Source organism: Pocillopora damicornis, chromosome 11 (assembly GCF_964200805.1).
Source record: "Pocillopora damicornis chromosome 11, jaPocDami1.2, whole genome shotgun sequence".
Classification (NCBI taxonomy): domain Eukaryota; kingdom Metazoa; phylum Cnidaria; class Anthozoa; order Scleractinia; family Pocilloporidae; genus Pocillopora; species Pocillopora damicornis.
The window spans coordinates 3,939,019-3,962,392 of NC_142680.1; the positions used below are offsets into that span (position 1 = coordinate 3,939,019).

Here is a 23,374-nt window from a genome sequence, read left to right on the forward strand (position 1 = left end):
TACTCTTTAACTTGTGTAAATTATTTATTAAGTTGTCTTTTGCGCTGTTATTGGCTAGAGTATTTCTATGCAGATTTGAATTTGTGGTCCTTTTCCTATTTCTGTATATTTTAATTGAAATTCAGCTCCTTAGATTCTTTCGTCGGGTATGATTCTATAACGATTAATTTTGACAAGGGTACTCCAAGTCTTGAAAGAGCTAGGCAAGATGTAAAAAAACATTCTGGCATATGACAGTTGGCTATGTATACTCAACACCCCAACATGACCAAAGTCCGACTTTATCGATGCCTCGTTGTCTGACGATGCAATATGTATTTTTGTTTTGTTTTCATTGATTTAGAGTTTTGATCGCCGTATTTCCTCAAATAAGCACCTCTCCCCCTCTCCCGAATAAGCACCCACCCACAAGGCCGTGATATCAAACAAGCGCCCCTTCCAATTGGCACTCCCCTTCCTCCCTGACTTTCTTGATTATATCGAAGGGATAAAAAGAAAACTTATTTCGATTGCAACTTTACCGATAGCTTCAACGACAGCAGATTCAGTACAGGTGGTGGTTTTATTAATAAATGCTCTCCTTCCAATAAGTGCCTCTCCTTGTGGTCGCAATTTTAAATAGGCTCTCCTCTTAATTGCGCTCTCATTCTTTTACGGTATCTTGTTTCATTACCTTATTTTGTTTGTTTGGTTGGTTGGTTGTGTTATTGAGTGATCTGCAGAATATATCATCCCTGCTACGCAGTGGGATCTCTAGGAGTCCATTACACAGATTGATTCGGTTTCACTTTCTCTTGTCAAGTTTCACTTGCAAACGAACATTTAAGCGCATGATGTTAATACTATTTTATCTGAAACAGATATAACTTCTGGACCACCTTTACAGCAGGAAGACGGTTTTGGCTGCACATCTTTTTCCCTTTGAACTCAACCTTTCAGACTTCGTTTGAATTTATCACGAGCAACTCCTCATCATTTAAGTAAGAAAGTGGTATCATTTAAGTGAGGAAGTGTTTCATGGCCAGTGCAGCATTTTTGGCCACCTAAAAGAATGAAAACGGGCTCACAAAAGGTACAATAAACGTGTTGCTTCAGCTTCGTGTGTGATATCCGTTATTGAACTCCACCTTTGCCCTGGCCTATATGTAGATCTTCATAAGCTGGGATGCTGACTCAGATAGGATACCAAAAGAGAAGATTGAATCCTCAAAAACCCCATTATTTAGTAGTTTTCTGGACCTAAGGAATGTTTCCAGAATATTTTGTTTACTCCGTAGTTTCCCCGGAGCAGTCGACACAGTGAATTGTTTCGTATTTTTTTCGTATTTTCAAGGGATAAAAGATTTTCAATGACGGAGTATTTTTGAAATATAGAACATGGTTGGAAAAGATTATTCCAAGGTTAGCATGTATTTGATGGAACATGATTGCTCAACATTGTGGAATAAAAGGTCCTCATGAAAAGATGTGTCCGAGTTCGATACTCCATATCTCATTTAATTGAGTACCTTTTTGTGTGCAATGGCATTTCACTGTCTGGTATTTAATTTAATTTTTTTTTTCTTTTTCGAGAACCAGATCTTCATCATCAAAAAGCACCCGTTTAACGTACAGTTTTAACCAGGCTTGTAGCGAAGCTTTACTTCCGTAAATATTCACCGCGCATCTACCTGCCCACCTTCAATCGTGGCCTTGTGTTGTGCCCGCAAAGCAGCTTGAAGGGAAACAGTACTTACAGTCGTCCATACGAAACCGTTTTTTGTGTAATTTTATTTGTTTGATTTTATTTGATTTTTTTTTACTTTTGATAAGGAACTTTAGATATAGGACTTTGCATGTGCGCTTAACGTCAGTAGCACCGCTGTAGGGAAACCACGCGTATGACTTTTTTTATTTCTAACTGTTTACCTCTAATGGAGAATATTTACCAAGCCACGGTTGTGTGAAGGTTGGATAACACTATCCAGTGGATAAGTCTCTTTACGGTGGATAGCGAATTACGTGACGTTTTGCTATCACTTATCCGCGGGATAGCGATTTATTCGTTGGATAATGTTATCCACCCTTCATACAACAAGGCCTAATTTGTATTGTGACGATCCTTTGGCCTATAATACTTCAAGACATTGCATTATCTCTGAAATATGATTGTGCACTCTCTTCTTGCATTTTATATCACATTTGGTCGGAGAATACCAAGCTAGATCCAGTTTTTCTGTTTTCTTAGTACTATTGACCACTGCTTGCTAATTATTGTCACAGAAGAACATTAGTTACGCTCTTTTTTTCAGAATAATTGATGGATGGAAACTCTATTATTGTATGTAAGCAAGTTTGAAGGTTATGACCTAATGTGGAGTTTGTCTGATTATTGCTGCATTTGAAACTCTGATAAGGTTTTGAAAATAATTACTGAAAAACTTTTTTCAAGAAATCTGATTAAAATTAGATTTTTTTAGCAGCTCTCGCACTAAAGACAATTTTTCTTTCTCTATCCTTGTCACGGAGCTCGTCTTCTTATTTTTAGTATTGCGTTTGTATTTGTTTGTGTTGCAACACTCACCCTCTAGTATCGGGCTCTAGGAGTTTCGTGATTCATTTCGCGTCAGACATAAAACAGAGATAAATAAACAAAGTGATATAATGTACACCTCTTTGAAGTAATAAATATAAACAGTCTTCTCTTAGCTTACTCTTATCGTTCGGCACACCAATTAGAGCATTCCGATATCACTTTGATTGAAAAATATTAAAACAGATCAAGGAGATCATCAGTTTTCTTACCATGGCGTCCAACTCTGTACATAGAGGCACACAGAATCCAACTTCTCAAGTACTCCTGCAATGTTCAAAAAGCCGTTGAATTAAAAAAAAAAGTAAGCGCGAGTCAGAAAAGAAAAGAGAGCTCGACAATCGACATTTAATGCTCGTCATAATACTAGTTAATACTTTAAAACATTCACGCTAACCGACGGGTGCTAACTGAGGTAAACCGGGAGGCCGGCAAACCGTAGTAGAATTCAGTCTCGTTGCTATTTCAACTAACGCTTTCGTGAACGACAACGAATAAATGCAATATGGGCAGGGGAAAACAGAGGGCAAACTTACCAAAAAGCCACGAACTGGCTCTGCTTTAAGGCAAGGCGAAGTGAAGACTCTTCAACACAGCGATTACACCATGTAGTGGTTTTGTGTCAATCTTTACATTCGATGACGTCCTGCCCCTCGGCAGATAGCTGTTCCATTTGCGGTTTGTATTTTTGGTGATTTCGGTGAAATAGCCTTCACTTCACGCCTTAAGCAGGCTCGACGATTCGCCACAACATCGAAATGTAATGCTAAGCAATCTAATGTTCATCTAGAGCGTCTGATGGTCTGCAAAGGTATTCGACGTAACGCTACACCATTTGTGTGTACGCCGTATCATTCGACACTACGCTGAGCCATTTCACGCAACGCTACAATGTTTGAATGTATGCTGTGCTATTCGACATTACGCTGAGCCATCTCACCGTTGGTGTGAACGTTGTGCGATTCGACATTACGCTGAGCCATTTCACGCAACGCTACACCGTTTGTAAGTACGCTGTGCCATTCGACATTACCGTCATTCATTCACGCAACGCTATACGCAACGCTATGCTATCCTGCAGCTGATCCATAGACCAGCTTTGTATTTACTGACCTATTTGACATCCTTGTTTTTTTTTTGTGGTAAAGGCCGCCCATATCGCCGAGGTATGAATTGAAAATCAGCTGAAATATGAGCTACAGCCCACGGCATTGTGGGAAATATTAACAAATTTCAAGCTTCTGTCATCTTGTTAGGGGACGAATTACTCGGCCTACGAAGAGTCTGATTGTTTTTTTGGAACCGCGGACGATATTGCCATAAATCGTAGAAAGCTAAGTTCGAATACCGAAGAGACAATCTTTTTTCGGATGAGCTTTCTGTTACAAAAGACCAATCAAGCGAAACCATCGTGATACAAGCATACCGTGACACACTCAATCAAAACATGGCGCAATTTAATCTTTGTTTCCGGGTAGCGTTTCTCGCTGTACTTCTTCCACTGGCTTCAGGTGAGCACCATATCATTTTAAATCTATTAGAAAGGTTTATTTTATTTTACAGTATACGTTTAGGGTGTTTGGTTGGAGATTTCTTTCAGTTATGAGTGCTGTAGCCTTAGGCTTTCTCTCACGGTCGCCGTGAATCCTTGATGCGGACAGCATCGTCTTTTTTTTTAATTAATGTTATCTTAAAAAGAATGGTACAGTTAAAAATCTATTTGTTATTACATCAGGCTCAATTTTAAAGTATGGAGAATTATACGAAAGTGAAATTAAACTGTGAATTATTCATCAATCAGAAGTACAGAGTGACGATTCTAAAACTATTGTGTTTCAACGAAGAAATCAGGTGGTAACTTCCGCTTCAATTTCAGGTTAAAGCACTTGGGAATTTATTCCGCCTTTTCTATCTATTGAAAAGCTTTAAATTTGGATTAGTCTGCACATTTTTACCTTGAGCCCCCAAAATTATACATTTCCACTGAAAATCAACTTCTCTTTGCTCCAAGAAAGGGTCAATGACCCAGGTTTCTCAAATTCGCTGCAGCAATTTATTTTCCTTTATTTATATCTTGCTGTAATACCTTTGATGCAGCGCAACAGTTTTTGGAACCTTAAATCTTTCCTCATTTTCTTTAAAAATAAACACCTCAGTAAATTGATAAATATCTTCAGAGGCAGACCAGCTCTAATTGTTACTATTTGTGACACGGACTTTGCATGAGACATACCTTATAGGGAGATTCAAGACATGCATATGTTTCTCACATCCAATCATTATCCATGTTACTATAATCATTAAAACAGTGTTATAATGCAGGAGTAAATTCTGTTTCTGTAGGGGGTTGTGTTGATTTTGACCTTGGAATGGAAAATGGAGCAATTCCTGACAATAAATTAACTGCTTCTACTGAACAAAGTGCCAACACACCTGCCAAGAATAGTCGCCTAAACTACACATCAGGATCATCATGGTGTGCAGCAACAAGTGACACTAACCCATATCTACAGATTGATCTACAGATACTTCATATCATCTGTGCTGTGTCCACTCAAGGGAATTCTCAAGCAGATCAGTGGGTAAAGACCTATACTCTACAATTATCCACAGATGGGACAACTTGGACAAACTATAAGGAATTAGTTGGACAGGTTAAGGTATGCCACATGGGCTGTTTGAGAATTATACTATATGTTGCCCCAATCACCGTCCCTGAGTTTTGATAATATTGACGCATTTAAAACAAATTGGCCGCCAAAAGAGTTACAGGTATATGCAGAGGATTATTTGTACAATAAAAATTCAACAAGTATTCTCCTCATGCCCAGCAAATATCATGAATTTTGAGTAAATTTTTTTTCATTCAGCAAATAATATTTTGCATGCCTAAATTTGCAGTCAAGGTTGCGGAAAGAGTACCAGGGAGAAATGGACAGGGAATCTAACAAATTGTTTTAAACAACGTTTTCCACAAAATATTTTCGGTGTGAAGTAGCTCGTCAAATGCGTGCAGAACAAATGGTTTCTAATTACTGAGAGATTGCTGCTCTCTATCCCACAAGTGATAAAATAACTGTCACAGGTAAACTGCAGTCGCAGAAATTAGATAGGGTTCACCTTTGAGGGTCAGTGTGCTATTTCTTATAATCCAGTTGTCAAATTATGATTTATTCATGTATGCTTAGTAACCCTGTCCATGTGGACCTCTTCCATAAATGTTGGGCCTTATTCCTACACCTACATTTATATTTTTCTTGTTTTTCGTGTCCTAAAACAAGAGGTAAAGTAATGATGATTACTTTAACCAAGGTCAAGAGTTACAATAGTTACATTATACAATCCACCTGGAACTCCATGATGAGTTATGATTATTTTCCCAAGGTTTTAGAGGGAAATAAGGATAGAAACTCAAATGTCAAACATGTTCTATATGGAGTGTTAACAAGATATTTGCGATTTCTGCCACAAACACACCAGGGTGAGGTGTGCATGAGAACAGAGGTGTTTGGGGTGCAGCAGAAGCCAAGTAAGTCTAAAAACCATTATGTAATGGGTTACTTGCATTTGTTAATCTATGAACAAAGATTCCAAACCTAGTGGTTTTATTATTTTCTTAATGATTGTTATTTGGATAAGTAGCTTTATGATAGAAACCACTCTGTGAGCGCTCGAGGAAAACAATACAGCCATTGTGATAAGTCTCTTATTCTTATCAATTAATTAAGCAATTCCAGGTGACAGGATGCTCCAATTTCTGCTTCATATACATAGGTGGATAGTTTTATTGTCAGTGCCTGTAGGGTTATGAGCTGAGGATAGGAAGAAAAATTCCAAATTACCACAAACTTTCCTAGATAATATTATTACAGGGATTCATGGAGTTCCTTAAGGTCAGAAAAGTTAGGGGTCGATTCTGGGCAATCACGTTATTGGAGCAGCACAGCCCATCATTCCATGAAAGCTGTTTCCAGCATTCCTTTGGTTATTTTGCCAACAGCTATGGCTTCATTTTTCCATTGCTATTTTTCTCTGACTTTTTCCATGACTATTTTTTCTATATTTTGGAATAATATCCTACAGATGTTTAGAAGTGTATTCAATTAATTACACTGAACAACATACATATAATATGGTAAGATGTGAAGGTTAACTTCAAAATTGTTACATTGCAGCATGTGATTCACAGGCAATTGGCTTGGCCAGCGGTGGTAGAATTCCAGATGACAGCTTCTCAGCCAGTTCAATATTTGCTCCCAGATATGCACCTAAATATGGTCGTCTTAATGGAAGAGGGGCATGGGAAGCTAAGACTAATACTGATCCTGATGACTATCTACAAATTGACCTTCTCTATGAGTATGTTATCTGTGCTGTAGCTACTCAAGGAAATCCACCAACCCAATCACCAACTGCTCAAGAATGGACCACAGAGTACAAACTAAGATTTTCTTTGAATGGTACCACTTTTTTCCCCTATAAAGAAAATAAGACTGACAAGGTTGGTATGTCATGCTCCCGTATTCACAACAGCCAAAATTAGTAGTTGCATTACAAAACTGAAACTACTCACAAGAACAACAAATTTGCATACACATATTAACAACATTTACAAATTCTAACATATCCACGAGATACTTAAATTACTTAAAAAACATATTGACATTGCTTTCAAGAACTGAACTGTAGGATGTATGCACTTAACCTACAGGTAGCAGATTTTCATTCTGCACATGACAGATTCTCATTTTGTGTTCTTTTTGCAAGTTCCCAATTTTCATTTTGCAAATTACAAATTTTTATCTTGAAAATTCGAGCTACAGATTTAAATTTGATATTATTTCGCAAATTATAGTAAATCATTAACTATGTCAAGTTTCAATACATCAATACCACTTTTTGTATAACAGGCCTTTCCAGGAAATTCAGGAAAAACTGACACAGTGAAAAACAGTCTAGAGGAATTTGCAAGTGCAAAGTTTATACGCTTTCTGCCAACAAAGTATACTAACTTCAAAGTTCTGAGGGTGGAGGCTTATGGAATACTTTTGACTAAAGGTATTTATTTGTTCTCATTTTTCTCCTTCTGATACAAACTGAAGTCACGATAACTAATTATTGGGGAAATTAAGGTGAGATTGGACAATTTACAGAACAGTAATGATGGTAGTTATACAAAAATATAAATGGCTCCCACAGCTGGCTCTTGGATATGAAAGATACAGTTTAAGTTTGTTACATACGTGGAGAACCAGACAATTCAGTGTACAATACGTTGCCAGACATGATTGGCAATGAAGTTCCACACTGTTAAATGAATTGTTGTCTGCAGAAAAGTTGGATAGCTTTGTAAAATTCAGATATCATTGATAAATTTCACATCAATTATCATCTGTGCATGGAGACATGCTTTGTACATTTCTATAATATGTTTATTTCAGTTCCATCACAACCTCCTACTGTGTTCAAGTTGACTGCAAGCTCTTCTACCAGCATTACAGCTTCCTGGCAATTACCACCAGTCTTTGCCAGACATGGAAGAAACATTACAGGTTTTAAACTGTTCTACAAAAAGAAAGGTTGTGGTGGGTCAGCAACAACATTGACAATTAGCAGTGGATCAATATTAAGTAGAAATGTCACTGGGCTTGATAAGTTCACAGAATATGAATTTCAAGTTTTGGCTTTCACTTCTAATGGTGATGGACCAAAGGGCCCTGTTGAGGTGGAGAGAACAAAGGAAGCTGGTATGTGATAGGTGGAGGTAAAAGACAAAAGATTATCACAATTTTTGATGAAGTAAATTTTATTAGGCCTGCAAGGAGTGAAATGATCCTTCCATATGGGTTGCAATTGTAAGCAATTGCAGACAGATTCAGACTTCGATGGGATTTGAACCCATACCTCTCAGGTACTAGATGGGTACTACTACCAACTGAACTATATAGTCTCACGTTGGAAGGCAGACAATAGCTAGAGGGTCTATTGTTTGGTAGTAACATTTAACAGAATCAGTTATAGGCATTAAGTTCTACATTTTTCCATTTGCAGCCCCATCAAAAGCCCCAAGAAGCTTCAGAGTGACTGCAGTTACTTCTACAATTATTACAGCATCCTGGCAGTTACCACCAGCAGACTCCAGAAATGGAATAATCATAGGATTCAAATTGTTTTACAAAAAGAGAGGCTCTGCTGGACAAGCAACCCCCCTGACCATTAAAAATGGAACAGCATCAAGTAAAGATGTCACTGGGCTTGATATTTACACAGAATATGAATTTGAAGTGTTAGCCTTTACTTCGGTCGGTGATGGACCAAGGAGTTCTCCTTTAGTGGTGGTGAGAACCATGAGAGATGGTAAGACTTTAAAACGATGTTCAAGTATTTTTTTAAATGGGTCTGCATGGTGTAGCAACAGCGAAAAAAGTTATGAGTTGATCTTTGAATGAGAAAGCATATTATAACAGAACTTTAATGTTTTATTTTATGATTTGAACTTTTCCAGTTTTATATAAGTACATTTGCAGTAACCAGAGTGGCTCTTTTGTGGTTTGTAATATTCAGTCTGTTGTAGTATAGTTATACGTGTTTGGAAAAGACAAGTGCTAGCGATATCTAGGGGCCACCATTGTGCCTAGGCAGGCCTCAGATAAAATGTGGCCCCCATAGCGGTCAAATCCTTAGTAAACAGCCATGCACCCCCGTTCTAGGCCAGGGTCTTTCTTAGCTCAGCTGACCATAACACTGTGTGTAGGTCACGTAAAGCAATGAATGGCCCTGAACTCTTCATGATACCAAGGCACCCTTGTTTGAAGACAAAAATCTGGTGACTGCTTATAAAAGCTTTAGGACAACTTCACAGTGCTGATAAACTCTTTCAGACAAGTACATCATTGTACCTGAAAACTTGTTTGGGAACATTCAAAGATAAGTGCTAAACACTAAAAATGCATTCATGAATACTAAATTAGGTAGTTCGTAATACCTCAAGACAACCAGCACAAAAGGTCTGAGGAACAAAAGAGGATAAACACAACAAAATTGAATGGTTGAAAACAACTGAATTAGTAAGGCCAAAGGAAACTTAAAACCAAGCATTATAGAGGAACCTAGGACTGCCGACAAATGGGTGCTACTAAACTTATGATGTTCTTTATGAAAGGAAAACTGTTGAATATACGAGTCAGCCAAATTGTGGCCATCCACTTTTTTGAATCATCATTTACCTAAATTGTGAAAGAGTTGCAGAGACAAAATTATTAGATGCATACGTTGAGAGCTCTAACCTTTGTAGTGTTCATTACTGATTATTTTTCCTTGTCATTTGTGATCAAATAGTTTTTCAACTTTTAGGTTGTGTTGAGTTTAGTCTTGGGATGGAAGATGGAAGAATTATAGAGACTGGAATAAATGCTTCGTCTTCCAGCACACCAGCCACGAATGGTCGACTGAACTACGCATCAGGATCATCGTGGTGTGCAGGAACAAGTGACACTAACCCATACCTACAGATTGATCTACTAACACTTCATATCATCTGTGCTGTATCTACTCAAGGGAATTCTCAAGCGGATCAGTGGGTGAAGAACTACACTCTACAATTATCCACGGATGGGATAAGTTGGAAAAACTATACGGAATTAGGTGGACAGGTTAAGGTGTAAAATTCATTCTGTATTGAAGCATTGTTTCTGAAATAACTGAGATTTAATATGCATTGAAAAAGTTTCCTCATTAAAGATTGTCATTATTTATTATATTTATTTATTTATTTGTATCAAATCCCCCTAACTATGTCGGTTAAGATAAGATCATACGTTTCCATAATTGCCATCTGGTGAACCTCAAATTATCAATATGTCCATTACTGGATTTCTCCTCGTTTAAGAAGCAAATGTAAGAGAAGAAAATGAATTCACTGATGTTATTTGAATGAATAATTGCGCTTAAATTGAAAATGCATAGTATCTTCTGTAAGCATAACAAATACAGTGACTGCAGCTGAGCCTTCAGCAAATGATTTTGAAGAGCTGTGAGATGGCTGCTGATTAGCATTAAGAATTTATTTGCACTGCTGGCTAACACTTCTTTTTCACAGGTGGCAAATCGAATGCCATTATTTGTAAAAGAAATTGAGTATTGCTACCCCTCAATTATCTGCTTGATGAAAATGGGAAGAATGGATTGTCGCTCAAAATTAACGAGGGCGCTTCGTTACTTGTGGTGACCACGTCTAAACAGCTCAAAGATGTTTCCTGCCACATCTTTATTTTCATCCTTATCATGCATTTTTTAAGGTTTAACTCTTGGCCCTTCAGAGCTCTAGCGTCTTATTTCTGGAAACAATAAAGGAAATACTCACAAGCTCTATGTCATGTAGCACCCTAGGAAATTTACAGAGAACAGTTTGAGGAATGTATCTGCGGATGTTAGGGTGTAAGGGGTTGAGAAGGCAATGAAGGTAGAAACTCAAATGCTATAAGCAGTGTGGATATCAATATCCCTGCTGTTTTCTTGTGACTATTGTTTTTCTTCTTTTAAGATTCTCATGGGAAATGATGACAAAAACTCAGAAGTAAAGCATGTTGTTTATGGAGTGTTGACTAGATATCTGCGATTCCGGCCACAAACTCACCAGGGTGGGGTGTGCATGAGAACAGAGGTGTTTGGGGTGAAACAAAAGCCAAGTGAGTTTGAAATTTGATGTTTCGTAATTGCTGTGATCTGCCACTCTAATGGACATTCTAAGATACTCTCTTAATCTTTAAAGAAGGATTTCAAACCTGATACATCTGTAGTTATGTTCTTTTAATGCGATACTCTAAGTTTTCCCGATACAGTTAGTGGCTAAAATGATACAAACTACATTGTATATAAATTATAGCCTAATGATACTGTTTATACAGTCATCAAAAACACCAAGCCTCTCATTATAACTTGTAAGGCTCTGTTCTTTTAAAATGTACATAGGATCAATTGTAGTTTTTTTGATGTGAAACTCAAATTATTGGGATAAATACCAATGAAGTTGAAGTGATATTTGATCTTCAAATGCTGTAGGAGTCAGCTAATTAATTTATCATTTCAATCAATAAGAAACCATAGAATCGTTTGTCTCATTATGTAGTCACTTGAGATGTAGATCGTGACAATTGAACTGCTTACTGCTAGTCTACATCAGGCAAAGGAGTTGACTGCTCATGCTTTGCCACTTGTACCATGGCTCCCCATAGTTCTGATGAGTACTGGTTTCCCAAAATCTTCCCCAAGCAGAGAGCCTGTAACGTAGTTCAAATTCGCAGTGGTTTTACCCTATGTAAAAGGTGTATCAGAGCCTCTTTGCCGTTGCCTATAACAGCATCCACACAGTCTTCAAGTCCGACACAGCTTTTTGATCGCATTAACAGTATATTTCCTGACAGATTGCAGCATTCATTGGGTTGTTTTGCAAAGGCTTCATTTTCCCGTATTCTTCTATAACTCTTTTTCTGTACATTCGGTAATAATATCCTACACATGGTTTAGGAGTGTCTACAATCAAATGTATTGAAAAACATACATGAAATACGCATAGATATGAAGGTAATCATCTAATTGTTACCTTGCAGCATGTGATTCCCAGGCAATTGGGTTGGCCAGCGGTGGTAGAATTCCAGATGACAGCTTTTCGGCCAGTTCAATATTTGCTCCCAGATATGCAGCTAAATATGGTCGTCTTAATGGAACAGGGGCATGGGAAGCTAAGACTAACGAACGTGATGACTACCTACAAATTGACCTTCTCTATGACTATGTTATCTGTGCTGTAGCTACTCAAGGAAATCCACCAAACCAATCGCCAGCCCAAGAGTGGACCAAAGAGTACAAACTACGATTTTCTTTCGATGGTACCACTTTTTTCCCCTATAAAGAAAATAAAACTGACAAGGTCGGTATGTCATGCTCTTGTATACAAGTATTCATAGCAGCCAAAATCAATACTTGTGGTGTAAAACTAAAGCTACTCAGAAGAACAACAGATTTGCTTTTATATGTCATAATAATTTTCACCATGCTAACATTGCCCACAAGATACTTATGTTGCTTACAAAACAAAATGACGTGACATTACATTCAACAATAATTAGTTACATTTTCTAATCAATTACATGTCCATGTAAGGATCAGTATAGAGTACACACACCCAAAAGCATGTAGACTATGAGTTAAATATATGTTTTCATAGGAGTATGTGTGTAAAAGATGTAAAAAAAAACTGATATATTCAAACTGTTCAATCGTACTTTCTAAAACAATTACCACAAAATTTAAATATGGAGAATGAAATGGTCCTGATCTCCCTGAAAGTCATTGTCTAACCTGTGGCATTCCTCAAGGCACAATTCCTGGTCCTCTTCAAATGACTTGCTAAATTATCTCAAGCTCTTTAGTTCTGAACCTAGGATGTATGAAGATGATGTGTGCTTAACTTATACAGATAGCAGATTTCCATTCTGCATATTACAGATTCTCATGATGTGTTATTTTTCCAAGTTACAGATTTTCATTTTACAAATTACAGATTTTCAGTTGGCAAATTGCAGATTTAAATTTGATCTCATTTCCCAAATTACAGTAAACCATTAACTATGCTAAGTTTCAATACATCAATATCACTTTTTGTATAACAGTCCTTTCCAGGAAATTTAGGAAAAACTGACACAGTGAAAAACAGTCTGAAGGAGTTTGCAAGTGCAAAGTTTATACGCTTTCTGCCAACAAAGTATAATAAGTTCAAGGTTTTGAGAGTGGAGGCTTATGGAATACTTTTGACTAAAGGTATTTATTTGTTCTCGTTTTGTACCTCTGACACAAAATGAAGTCACAATAAGCAAATATTGGGGAAATTAAGGCAGGATCGGGCAATTTACATTTACGAGGGCGTTGTTATTGACGAATATCAAAAGTAAATGTCGGAGATGGCTGTGAAATGCCTATTAATAAAGTTGTGATGCCCAAATCATAAGGAACATCATGGAGAAAATAGGGTTCATGGAAAAACAAAGTCACCACCTCTGATGATCCTCCATACTACTCTTAATCAATGTAGACTGCCCATTAGGTTTACCATGGTTGATAATGATATGTTCCTCTTTAAACTTCTCATTGATTATCATCTATCGCTTCAAACATAAATCTCTTGTTGTTAATACAGTTCCATCACAACCTCCCACTGCCTTCCAGTTGACTGCAAACTCTTCTACCAGCATCATAGCTTACTGGCAGTTACCACCAGTCTCTGCTAGACATGGAAACATTATAGGGTTTAGATTGTTTTACAAAAGGAAAGGTTCTGGTGGGTCAGCAACAACCTTGTCTATTAGCGATGGAGCAACATTTAGTAGAACTGTTCGTGGGCTTGATAAGTACACAGAATATATATTTCAAGTTTTGGCCTTCACTTCTGATGGCAATGGAGCAAAAAGTTCTACAAAAGTGAAAAGAACAATGGAAGATGGTATGTGCTAATGAAGAAAACTGTGAACCATATGTATTGAATTTACATCCTCATTGGGGGTTTATTGGATACCAATCTCATGATGAGGAGGCTAACCAATTGAATAGTTTAGAACCAATTGATTTCTTTAATTACTAAAACACAACAAAACTTGTATTCATGTACCAAGTTAAGATGTGAAGAAGTTTTCAAAACTTTTACAGCTGATAAAACTAATTAAAAACACTACTGCTCAATTGCAGCTCCTTCACAACCTCCATCTAATTTCAATGTCACTCCAACTGTCTCTACTGGTGTAACAGCATCATGGCAACTACCACCAGCAAACTCCAGGAATGGAATAGTTAAAGGATTCAAATTGTTTTACAAAAGGAAAGACTCGTCAGGCTCAGGCGCCATTCTTCTTATCAACAGTGAATCAACTTTAAACAAAAATATCAATGGGCTTTATAAGTACACAGAGTATGAATTTCAAGTGTTGGCCTTTACTTCTGCTGGTGATGGTGTAAACAGCTCTGTTGTTGTTAAGAGAACAAAAGAAGATGGTTAGAGCAACTTTTTGTTTTATATTCTAAAAATGTCATGACTTTTTAATAAAAGGTCAGATACAGTTACCCTTCTTATACAGTTTTCTGATGTGATGTGAAAAATGAAAATATTTAATTATGCAATATGCGGTTTTAATAACCATGATTTAACACACCGTTATATCAGTGAGTCATGAGTGGTAAAGTAATTATTAGAAGATAACGAACATAATGTAAGCATTCTGATTGGCCCTTAAATCATGTCTATTTACTCATGAAATTATAAGCACGCAATAACATATTAGCAATAATGTTGGCTCTTGTTATTGGTTGCCTTCTTTCTTGATTTAGACCTCAATGGTGTACCCTTTGCGTTGCAAATTTATAATAATTTTTGGATTTGAGTCTGCCTTTTTTTTCTCTTTCATTTGTCCCTGAGTGGCAAAAACAAACAAATACCAATACAGCTACGGCACTGATATTCTGAGTCAAATTTGTGTTCCTCACTGGAAGAGGCATCCTACAAATAGAAGCAAACATAGAATTAGATTCTTTATGTTTATCTTAAGACCACTTGCAAATATGGCATATTTTCAACATATATCACATGCCTTATAATATGCATGCAACAATTTCAGCATCCTAATTGGTTGAGAACACGTCAATTTATCTCGAACAGTGCAGAGAGTTGAAATTAAGAGAAAAAAGTTGAAATTAAATTGATTTACAGGATTTTGGCTCATGGCGGCCGGTTGGCAGAAAGTAACAACGTTTTAATTTAAAGTTTAAAGGAGAGCGCTCGAAAATGAAAAACCCAACAAGCACAAACAGATGGCTAGGAGTCTGGAAGACTTGGCTTCCCAAAATGGCTATGACAGAATTATTGAAACATACGAACTGGAAGCCCAGAACAAAAATCTCAAGGACTTTATGTAACAGTTCGTAGTAAAGACGGAGAGATTATAAGAGTGATAACCTTTGTGTACTGGTTGCTGCTCTTAAGTAATTATCTGATTAAAAATAATAAGATGACAATCATAATGACTCTTTTTATCGCTATGATTATTTCCATTTCTTATATAATCATGTGAAACTTCTTAATTGCAGTTCCTTCACTGCCGCCTAGTAGCTTTACTCTGGCTGCAAGCACTTCTACAAGTATAATAGCATCCTGGCAGTTACCACCAGAAGACTCCAGAAATGGAATCATCACAGGATATAAATTGTTCTACAAAAAGAAAGGCTCGTTAGGGCCAGCAAGCATGCAGCCCATTAACGGTCAGGCTACTCACTCTCAAGAGGTCACTGGGCTTGATAAGTACACAGAATATGAATTTCAAATATTGGCATCCACTTCTGTTGGGGATGGACCAAAAAGTACAGTTGTTTATGAGAAAACAAAGGAGGCTGGTAAGAAATAGTAATCTATCTATTTTTATAAAATTCAGAAGTTTATGGATGCCATAAATGTCTCAATAGAATGGTATTCAACCATAAAGAAGAGATCAAACAGTCTTTGGAAAACTTGTTCAATGTGTTTGTTTGCCTTATCTTTGATGTGATAGATCTTAACACAATTTAGATTCCCAACATGTAATTTTAGAAATACACCTGTTCCTGTGCATGCATTAAATGTCCAATTTCAAGAAGGCTCTGGTGAGAGGGCCATTTAATTGGGGTGTTGTCACTGTTAAAAGTGATAAGTAGGGAAAATACATGTAATGTCACAGTGAACTTGAAATGTGTCCATCTTGTGGCAATCAGATTTCTCATTGTCCTACCTACATGTAGCATACGTTGTTAAAAAATGCCATGTTGCATTTTTCTCTTACCGGAAGGTTCTAGCTTTTCTTGTCACAGGGATCCAAGTTCAATTTTTCAAAAAGTGGCCTTTTGGCGACCTTTAATTTTAAAATAGTCGCCATACAAAAATTTGATCACCTTTTCCCCCCTCCCCCCGCTTAAAAAAATTTTAGTGTTCCACTACTGTACGTGAGGTAGGTAGTGAGCCAAATGATGCGATCGTAACACTTTCATTCGCCAACTCTACTTGGTACGTTTGATCCCGTGCAGATTAGAAGATTGTAATAACGGCCAAAAAAGAGAGAATGAAGAGACTCTGATGTCTGGGAGCAGAACGATTTACCGAAAAGTTTCTGAGACCGAGTAACAAAATATTAATCGTGTTTTTAAAATAAGATTTCATTCTACTTATTACTTAGTTGAGAAATGTCTCTTATTTAGAGTGAAATGGAATATTTTGTTAGAACCTTCCATCCATATTGTAAGTAACATCTTGAATCACTTGATATGAGTCGCCATACTTCTTAATACAAAGTTGAAGGTTTGCTGCATGTAATATTAAAACATGAAATTAAGTTTGTCACAGCGAAATGAGTTCGACTTGGTTCTATGCATTCCAGGTTTACGCATATTTGGGAGTAACGGAAAGTTTTTCTTTCCCCCCTTTTTTTTGTTGGTTTGTTGGTCGTCAATTGGCGATTTTTGTCGAAAGTTTAGTCGCCGAATATATTTTTAACTTGCCATGGCGACCAAAACAGTCCCAACTTGGAGTGCTGTAGCATGCTTACAGAACTACAAATACACAATTTGCATTTCTTAAATCAGCGCCCCTGTTTCAACGCTTGATGGAATGAGGTGCTTACTTAGTAGGGGCACATATTAGAATAAGGCGCCTATAAACAAAAGTAAATTGGAGGTGTGCGGTTATTAAATTTGGGGCGCTTATAAGAATGAGGACGCTCAATCGAATCATTGCGATATACCAAACATGTATTTTGGGATTCTTTTTCACGTTAGTTTAGCTTTTCACCCGAGAGTAGTTTTACATTATTAATTTTTTTCTTTTTTTATCAAAAAGAGCCCAGTCGTGGACCAGAAGAGATATCTTCCTCTGCAGTGAGCTCCGCAAAATTCAATATAACTTGGCTTGGACTGTCTAGAGAAGTAGCCAATGGCATGATCATAAACTACGAAGTTAGGCTCAGTGTAGTAGAAAACTGCACAGAGATCAAGTCTTCTTACGATTCAACCTTTAATACGACGAGCACTTATGTTATCGTGACTGGACTCTCTTTGTGTGCCAAGTATGAGGTGTCTGTCAGAGGCTACACTACCGTGGGGCCTGGACCCTACAGCAACCCTGTAATGGTACAGACATTGGGTAAGGAAGTCTGTGGGCAGCTGTAATGAGGCAATTTTTAGGGAGGGAGTAGAACTGAAAGGTGGTAAAACCTTGTGAGAAAGTGTGGGAAACACAGAAAAATGATGTAGGTTTCGAGTAAAGGCATGTAATTAAAGAGCTATTTGAGTGTGTGATATAAACATGCATAAAAGCTAAGTTTTCCGTTTTTTTCGCGATGTAGTCACGTGTGATGTGGATCGCGAAGTTTCGATCGTATACTGCCAGTCTTCTTCAGGCGCCCTCATGGCCTGAAGAAGACTAGCAGTATGAAGTCGAAACGTCGCGATCTACATCACACGTGACTACATCGTGAGAAAAACGGGAAACTTAGCTTTTACTGTTATTCACCACGATGAATAACCACAGCCTTTTTCACGAAAAACGTACATGTAACCTCATCAGTTTCCTCCAGAGTAAGAACAACTGATGCTGCTGCTGTTGCTGCCACCACCCTTACGATTGTGACAAGAGGGCTGCCAATTGCGGAAGTGAGAGTAATCTACATATATACATTCATACGCACACAAAGAACAAAATGTTTTTCAAAGGCTAACTTAACAGGGCTTCTTTCCCTTTTCCTCAGCTGTGGTTTGGTCTAAAGAAACGCCATCTTCGCCTTCTTTTTCTGCAAATTCAGATGAAGGAGGAATTTCAGTTAAAGTCACGCTTCCACGTTTCCCTGGAAATGCAAGGTATGATTAACTAATCAATTTAACGCTAATTTTGGCTGTATTCCTGGATCACAATGTTCGTGATGTAGTACAGTGTTCATTTTCTTTTTTAATGTAATCATCACGAGACATACTGTGCATTGCCATGTGTAGGTGTGGCAGAAAATATAAGTAACAATCGACAGCATAGGACACTGCTGACATCACAAATATCCTGTCACGTATCTTGCAGGTTTTTCCAAGTTATTATCATTACATATAGCTCAAACTATACTGGTGCTGTTAACCCATCAGAAAGATTTACAACACAAGACATGATGACGTACGAAGAAGCGCACAAATCTGCCATTCCTGCTGCTTATGTCGCTTTTCAGTTTGGAGGAAATGATTTTGATAAGTATCGGGAATTTGTTGTTGGAGATGGAGCGGAATCCACCGGTAAAGAAAGGAGTAAAAGAAGTAGTGGTGATCAGTTTTATTACAACAAACCACTGCAGCCGAATACAAACTACAAAATGTTCCTCAGAGCTTTTGACTCCGAGGTATTTTAACAAAAAGCAGGTAATTTAGTGTTAACAACTGGGTTGAAAACGTAAATTAGCCACCGTAAAGTGGCTAAAATCGCTCTGACGAAGGGCTAACGCTCGAAACGTCAGCTTTTTTGTCCTTTACGGTGGCTAATTTACGTTTTCAACCCAGTTGTTAACACTAAATTACCTGCTATACTCTCCCACCAACGCAGCACCACAGTTTCTTTAGAAACTTACCCCTTTATTTTAACAAAACTTTTAATATTAGTGAGGGATGTTCTATTCATTGATTGTAAGAACTGAGCGACAAAACTGACCCATCCAGTTACTCTGAATCTGCACCCAGATGTCTCAGGAACTTTTCCTTCCTGAACTATCATATTGCCATTGCTTACAAGTTCTTTGGTCTTGGTGAATGCAGTGCTAAAACAGCAGCTTTTAGCAGGCTTGCAATGCTCCTGAGGTCCGAGTCACTATGCCATACCCAAACGCAGCAAAAGGTTGCACATGAATAATTAGTTTTTTGCGGTTGTATTTTGCAGACGGTTTATGTCTCTAGTAACTTTATAGACATCGACACCAAAGGTATTGTTGTTTTGTCTTTTTTTATACTTTCCCTTTGTCAGAGGCATCTAACATTCAGCAAGGAAATTTAACTCAATGTAGTCTGATCTTTGAGTTTCTTTTTATTGATATAAGACTTTCATGCTGTGTTGGTTGTCTTTCAGAGTTTGTAAGTTACTTATCAATTGAGGGGCTTTTAAATTATTTTTCAGTTGGGAAGGGATAGGCTGCAAAGCCTTAATGCTGTATTTGTGCCTTGCTCTTTGTTAAGGAAAAACTACTCCATGTTTATAAAAACTCAGGTAAACCTATCATCAAAGGTCTCCCAAAGACGACCATTACAGCAATTGGCGAACTGGCAGTGTTGACTTGTGAGGTTAGTGGAGACCCTCAGGCTTCTGTTACCTGGACTAAAGATGGACTTAGCAGTATACCTCGCGCTCAGTTCGAGAACAACGAGAAAATACTTATTATAAGAGATGTTGTTCCTGATGACAGTGGCGTTTATGAATGTAAAGCAATGAACATGTTTGGAAAGAGCCGTACAGCTACGATTGTCATTGTCGCTGGTACGTAGAAAGTTTGTTATGTTTGGATTGAATATTGGGTAACAATTACGTTTTCATTTTCTTTTGTGAAACAAGTCTGTGAGAAAGTAAGTGAGGTAGAGAAATTGCCAACCTCTGCCAAAATAAATGACCAATCATGGTTCTTCTAAGCACTATGATAATCACCATGACAACTTACTCCAACCACTTATTAACAAGTCATTCGCGAATTAGTGTGTATACTGGGTATTAAACAAATATTATAAATCTGTAATTGAAGGGTGAAAAAATAGTACAACACTGATATCAACTAAACAAACCACCACTCAGTGTGCAAACCAAAAAAATAGATCATAGTGGTGTTCCCTTATATTTGTTATACCTCTGCTCCGTTGTCAAGAGCATAATTTTGTCTGAACTTGTTTTGGTATCATTACGTTTTCCCTTTTTTTCACACAGTGCCACCCAGAATTATCGAAGAATTTTCCCCTTCCTCAGTGATATGTGAAAAGCAAAGTCCGTGTTTTCTCACTTGTCAAGCAACAAGTTATATTCCGTTTAACTACTCTTGGACGAAAGATGGCCAGGTTCCAACTGGTGATGGCATCAAGTTGATGAATAACAGTATCATTGTCACGCCACGGGATGGAAAAGATTATGGGGAGTATGTTTGTCACGCTACAAACAGCTTTGGGTCAACAGAGTACAAAATCACTCTGCTTTCTCCAAGGGATAATCAAGATGATGACGGTAAATATTCTTCCTCAATATTTGAACGTGCTTAAATGTTGTCGTCTCAAAAATTTTGGAAAGCCTAGAACTTTGAAGTCTAGTGCGGAGTTTATGGACTTTTAGTTACAGTTGTTTGGTATAACCATTTATGTATCAAAAGCAATATTATGTGGTGGTCTCATACGCCGACGTTGTTCTGTGTGAAGTTACATTTTCTCTCTTCAGTTAGAATGTTATAAGAGTGTGCAATGTAGGTAGATCATTCCATATATCATAATTGGCCCGTTAGGTTGTAACATAATCAAAACAAAGCTTTACACACTAATTTTAAGGGGGCTCGAAGCTAAAATATGCCTGTATTTCTCCTTTTAGTTGTCCTGCTTGTTTGAAATTACTGAAGGTCATGTATGTGACTTCGAGTCAATAGGCATAAGAAATTTCTGGCATTTAATGAAGTACGACCAAGAGACGAGACAACAGAAAGTTTGGAAGAGTGTTCATGTTTCGGGGTTAAAAAACAACGTCGTATTCCTTAGGGTGAATATAAACATAATTACAGTGAAACAAAGTAACTAAACAGTCTTTGGTGTTTGATAGTTGGTTTGAAAGTCGTTTGTTTTCTTTCACCAGATACACAAAGCATCTTCCTTGTTAGTGTAATCGCATTTTCTTGTATTGTGGTCGTGTTGCTCATTATAATTTGTGGGCTGATGTGGCAGCGGAGACGAGTTGTTCCTAATAGGAGGACACGAAGTAAAGAAAAAGTTGACTTTGATGGCGTCAAATCTTCACCTGATCAACAGCGACGTGACCAGCACGCTTCAGACCCGGATTTATATATGGAACTCAAACCCAGGCCTTCGAACCAGGAGTCTCATGTTCCTACTGAGTATCAGTCGTTACAGGAAAACCCCGAGAACCCCGAATATTACAATGTGGTGCTTCAGAAAGAAAATGGCAGGAAACAAAATGAAGTAGTGTATGAGGAATTATGCTAATCACTCAACTAATTTTGTATCCTTTTGGTTCGGATTGTCCATCTTGTGTTATATACTCTGCTTAGTTATAATTATGCGCATGTTAATTTGTTCTGTATCGATCTAATGGAAGACAGATGCATAGATGACGTCAGCTTAAACAACATCTTGCTTCTTCACTATAAAAACAAAGAGATTCCATGTTGCCGTGAGTCTGTTACTTAATAAGTCACAGAAGACGTCAAAATGTGCTACGAGGATCAGTGCCAGACCCGACTGCGCTTCGTGTTCCACTCTTTAGTTCTCACCGCATTTTGACGTCATCTGTGATCCATAACAGAACAGACACACGCCTACATGGAATCTAATTGTTAATTAGAAACGGTACTTCGGTTTATAAAAGACTTTGTTCTTGTCTCGCTTAAAGAAGCACTTAGTAATTTGGCAATCAAATGCATACGTTTGACGTTTTCTACTCGTTATCGTCATGATCACTCTTACTATCGCAGTGGCGCATAGAGTGCGGTTATCTGATATAGCTGTAAGGAAAATATACGAGATACACTGATAACACTAGCTTACCCAATAGATCCTGTTTGCGAATGTATTCTGTTTACTACAAGAACTTTGTTAGTTTGTGATCAAGGCAGTTTTAAGTAAGGCCTTAAAGACTTCTTCAACGTGCAGTAACCTTTGATTTGGTCCATTTGAAATTAATTTCCTATATCTGTCTTATATTTTACATGTATCTGTATAATTTTATCTTTTACTATTGATGCATGTGAAATGCCATAAGATGGAATCGTGCATAGCCAGATCTTAAAATTTAGTTATAACCTCGAATAAGAATTAAATGAAATTCATAACTTTGGGCGAGGTCCCCAAACTAAACGAAACCTCTGAAAAGACGATGGCACATGTACATAAACTCACTTTTCTTAATGAATCCCTGATATTAAGTGCGATTTAATCTACAACATCTTACATAGTAAGCAGCTCGAGAATTAGAATTCAACTTAAAGTGTGCTCTGAACCAGCAGTAAAAATGAAAGAATTAATTATGCCATTTTTGTTAGAGTCATTAGATGCAAATATAGAAAACAAAGCCTGACAATGTCACATTTTTTTTACCAGTACTGAAAGTTGTTCCTTATATTTTACCCCTTGAGAAGGGTTCTCTTTTCTGAGTCATTTATCGGACATAAGGAACGTTTTCATTATATTTTTGAGTAAATTCTTCTCAACTGTAAAGACAATGTATTGCAATTGAAAAATGTTAAGCAACAGAGTATTATTGGTAGGTGTTTGTAGATGAGAGAATGGAAGAGAGTAAAATGTTTTTTCTCCATCAGATATTTTTAACTTATAAAGTATTTACTGATTGAAGAAAATGCTTGGAGAAGTTTTTCCGAAGCAATAACATTTTAGTAAGCATTTAAAATGCACAGAACTTGAGCAACAGAACAGTTGTAGCTAAGGGAATAAAGCGTTTTAACAAAAAGATTTGCCTGACCTTGGTATGTCATCCACTTCTTTTCATGCGATAACATT

General features: G+C 37.4%; 1 protein-coding gene and 1 long non-coding RNA gene across 2 annotated transcripts; one reads left to right on the plus strand and one right to left on the minus strand.

The window, feature by feature from the left end:
- Positions 1-2,627: 2,627 nt before the first annotated feature.
- LOC149037079 (uncharacterized) lies at positions 2,628-3,617 on the minus strand. Its single transcript, XR_016180981.1, has 2 exons — positions 3,109-3,617; positions 2,628-2,839 (listed from the first exon to the last, which is right to left on the minus strand). It is a non-coding gene; the product is annotated as an uncharacterized LOC149037079 (long non-coding RNA).
- LOC113678975 (uncharacterized) lies at positions 3,614-23,316 on the plus strand. The gene is made up of 21 exons (XM_089186959.1): positions 3,614-4,083; positions 4,916-5,232; positions 5,957-6,101; positions 6,748-7,073; positions 7,483-7,630; positions 8,014-8,319; positions 8,624-8,929; positions 9,926-10,230; positions 11,115-11,259; positions 12,181-12,500; positions 13,243-13,390; positions 13,767-14,069; positions 14,312-14,614; positions 15,704-16,006; positions 17,478-17,780; positions 18,385-18,493; positions 18,705-19,014; positions 19,545-19,587; positions 19,869-20,135; positions 20,574-20,864; positions 21,477-23,316. Exons 1-21 carry the CDS (start codon positions 4,020-4,022, stop codon positions 21,842-21,844), a joined length of 5,130 nt encoding a protein of 1,709 aa, XP_089043085.1. The 5' UTR covers positions 3,614-4,019; the 3' UTR covers positions 21,845-23,316.
- Positions 23,317-23,374: the final 58 nt, after the last annotated feature.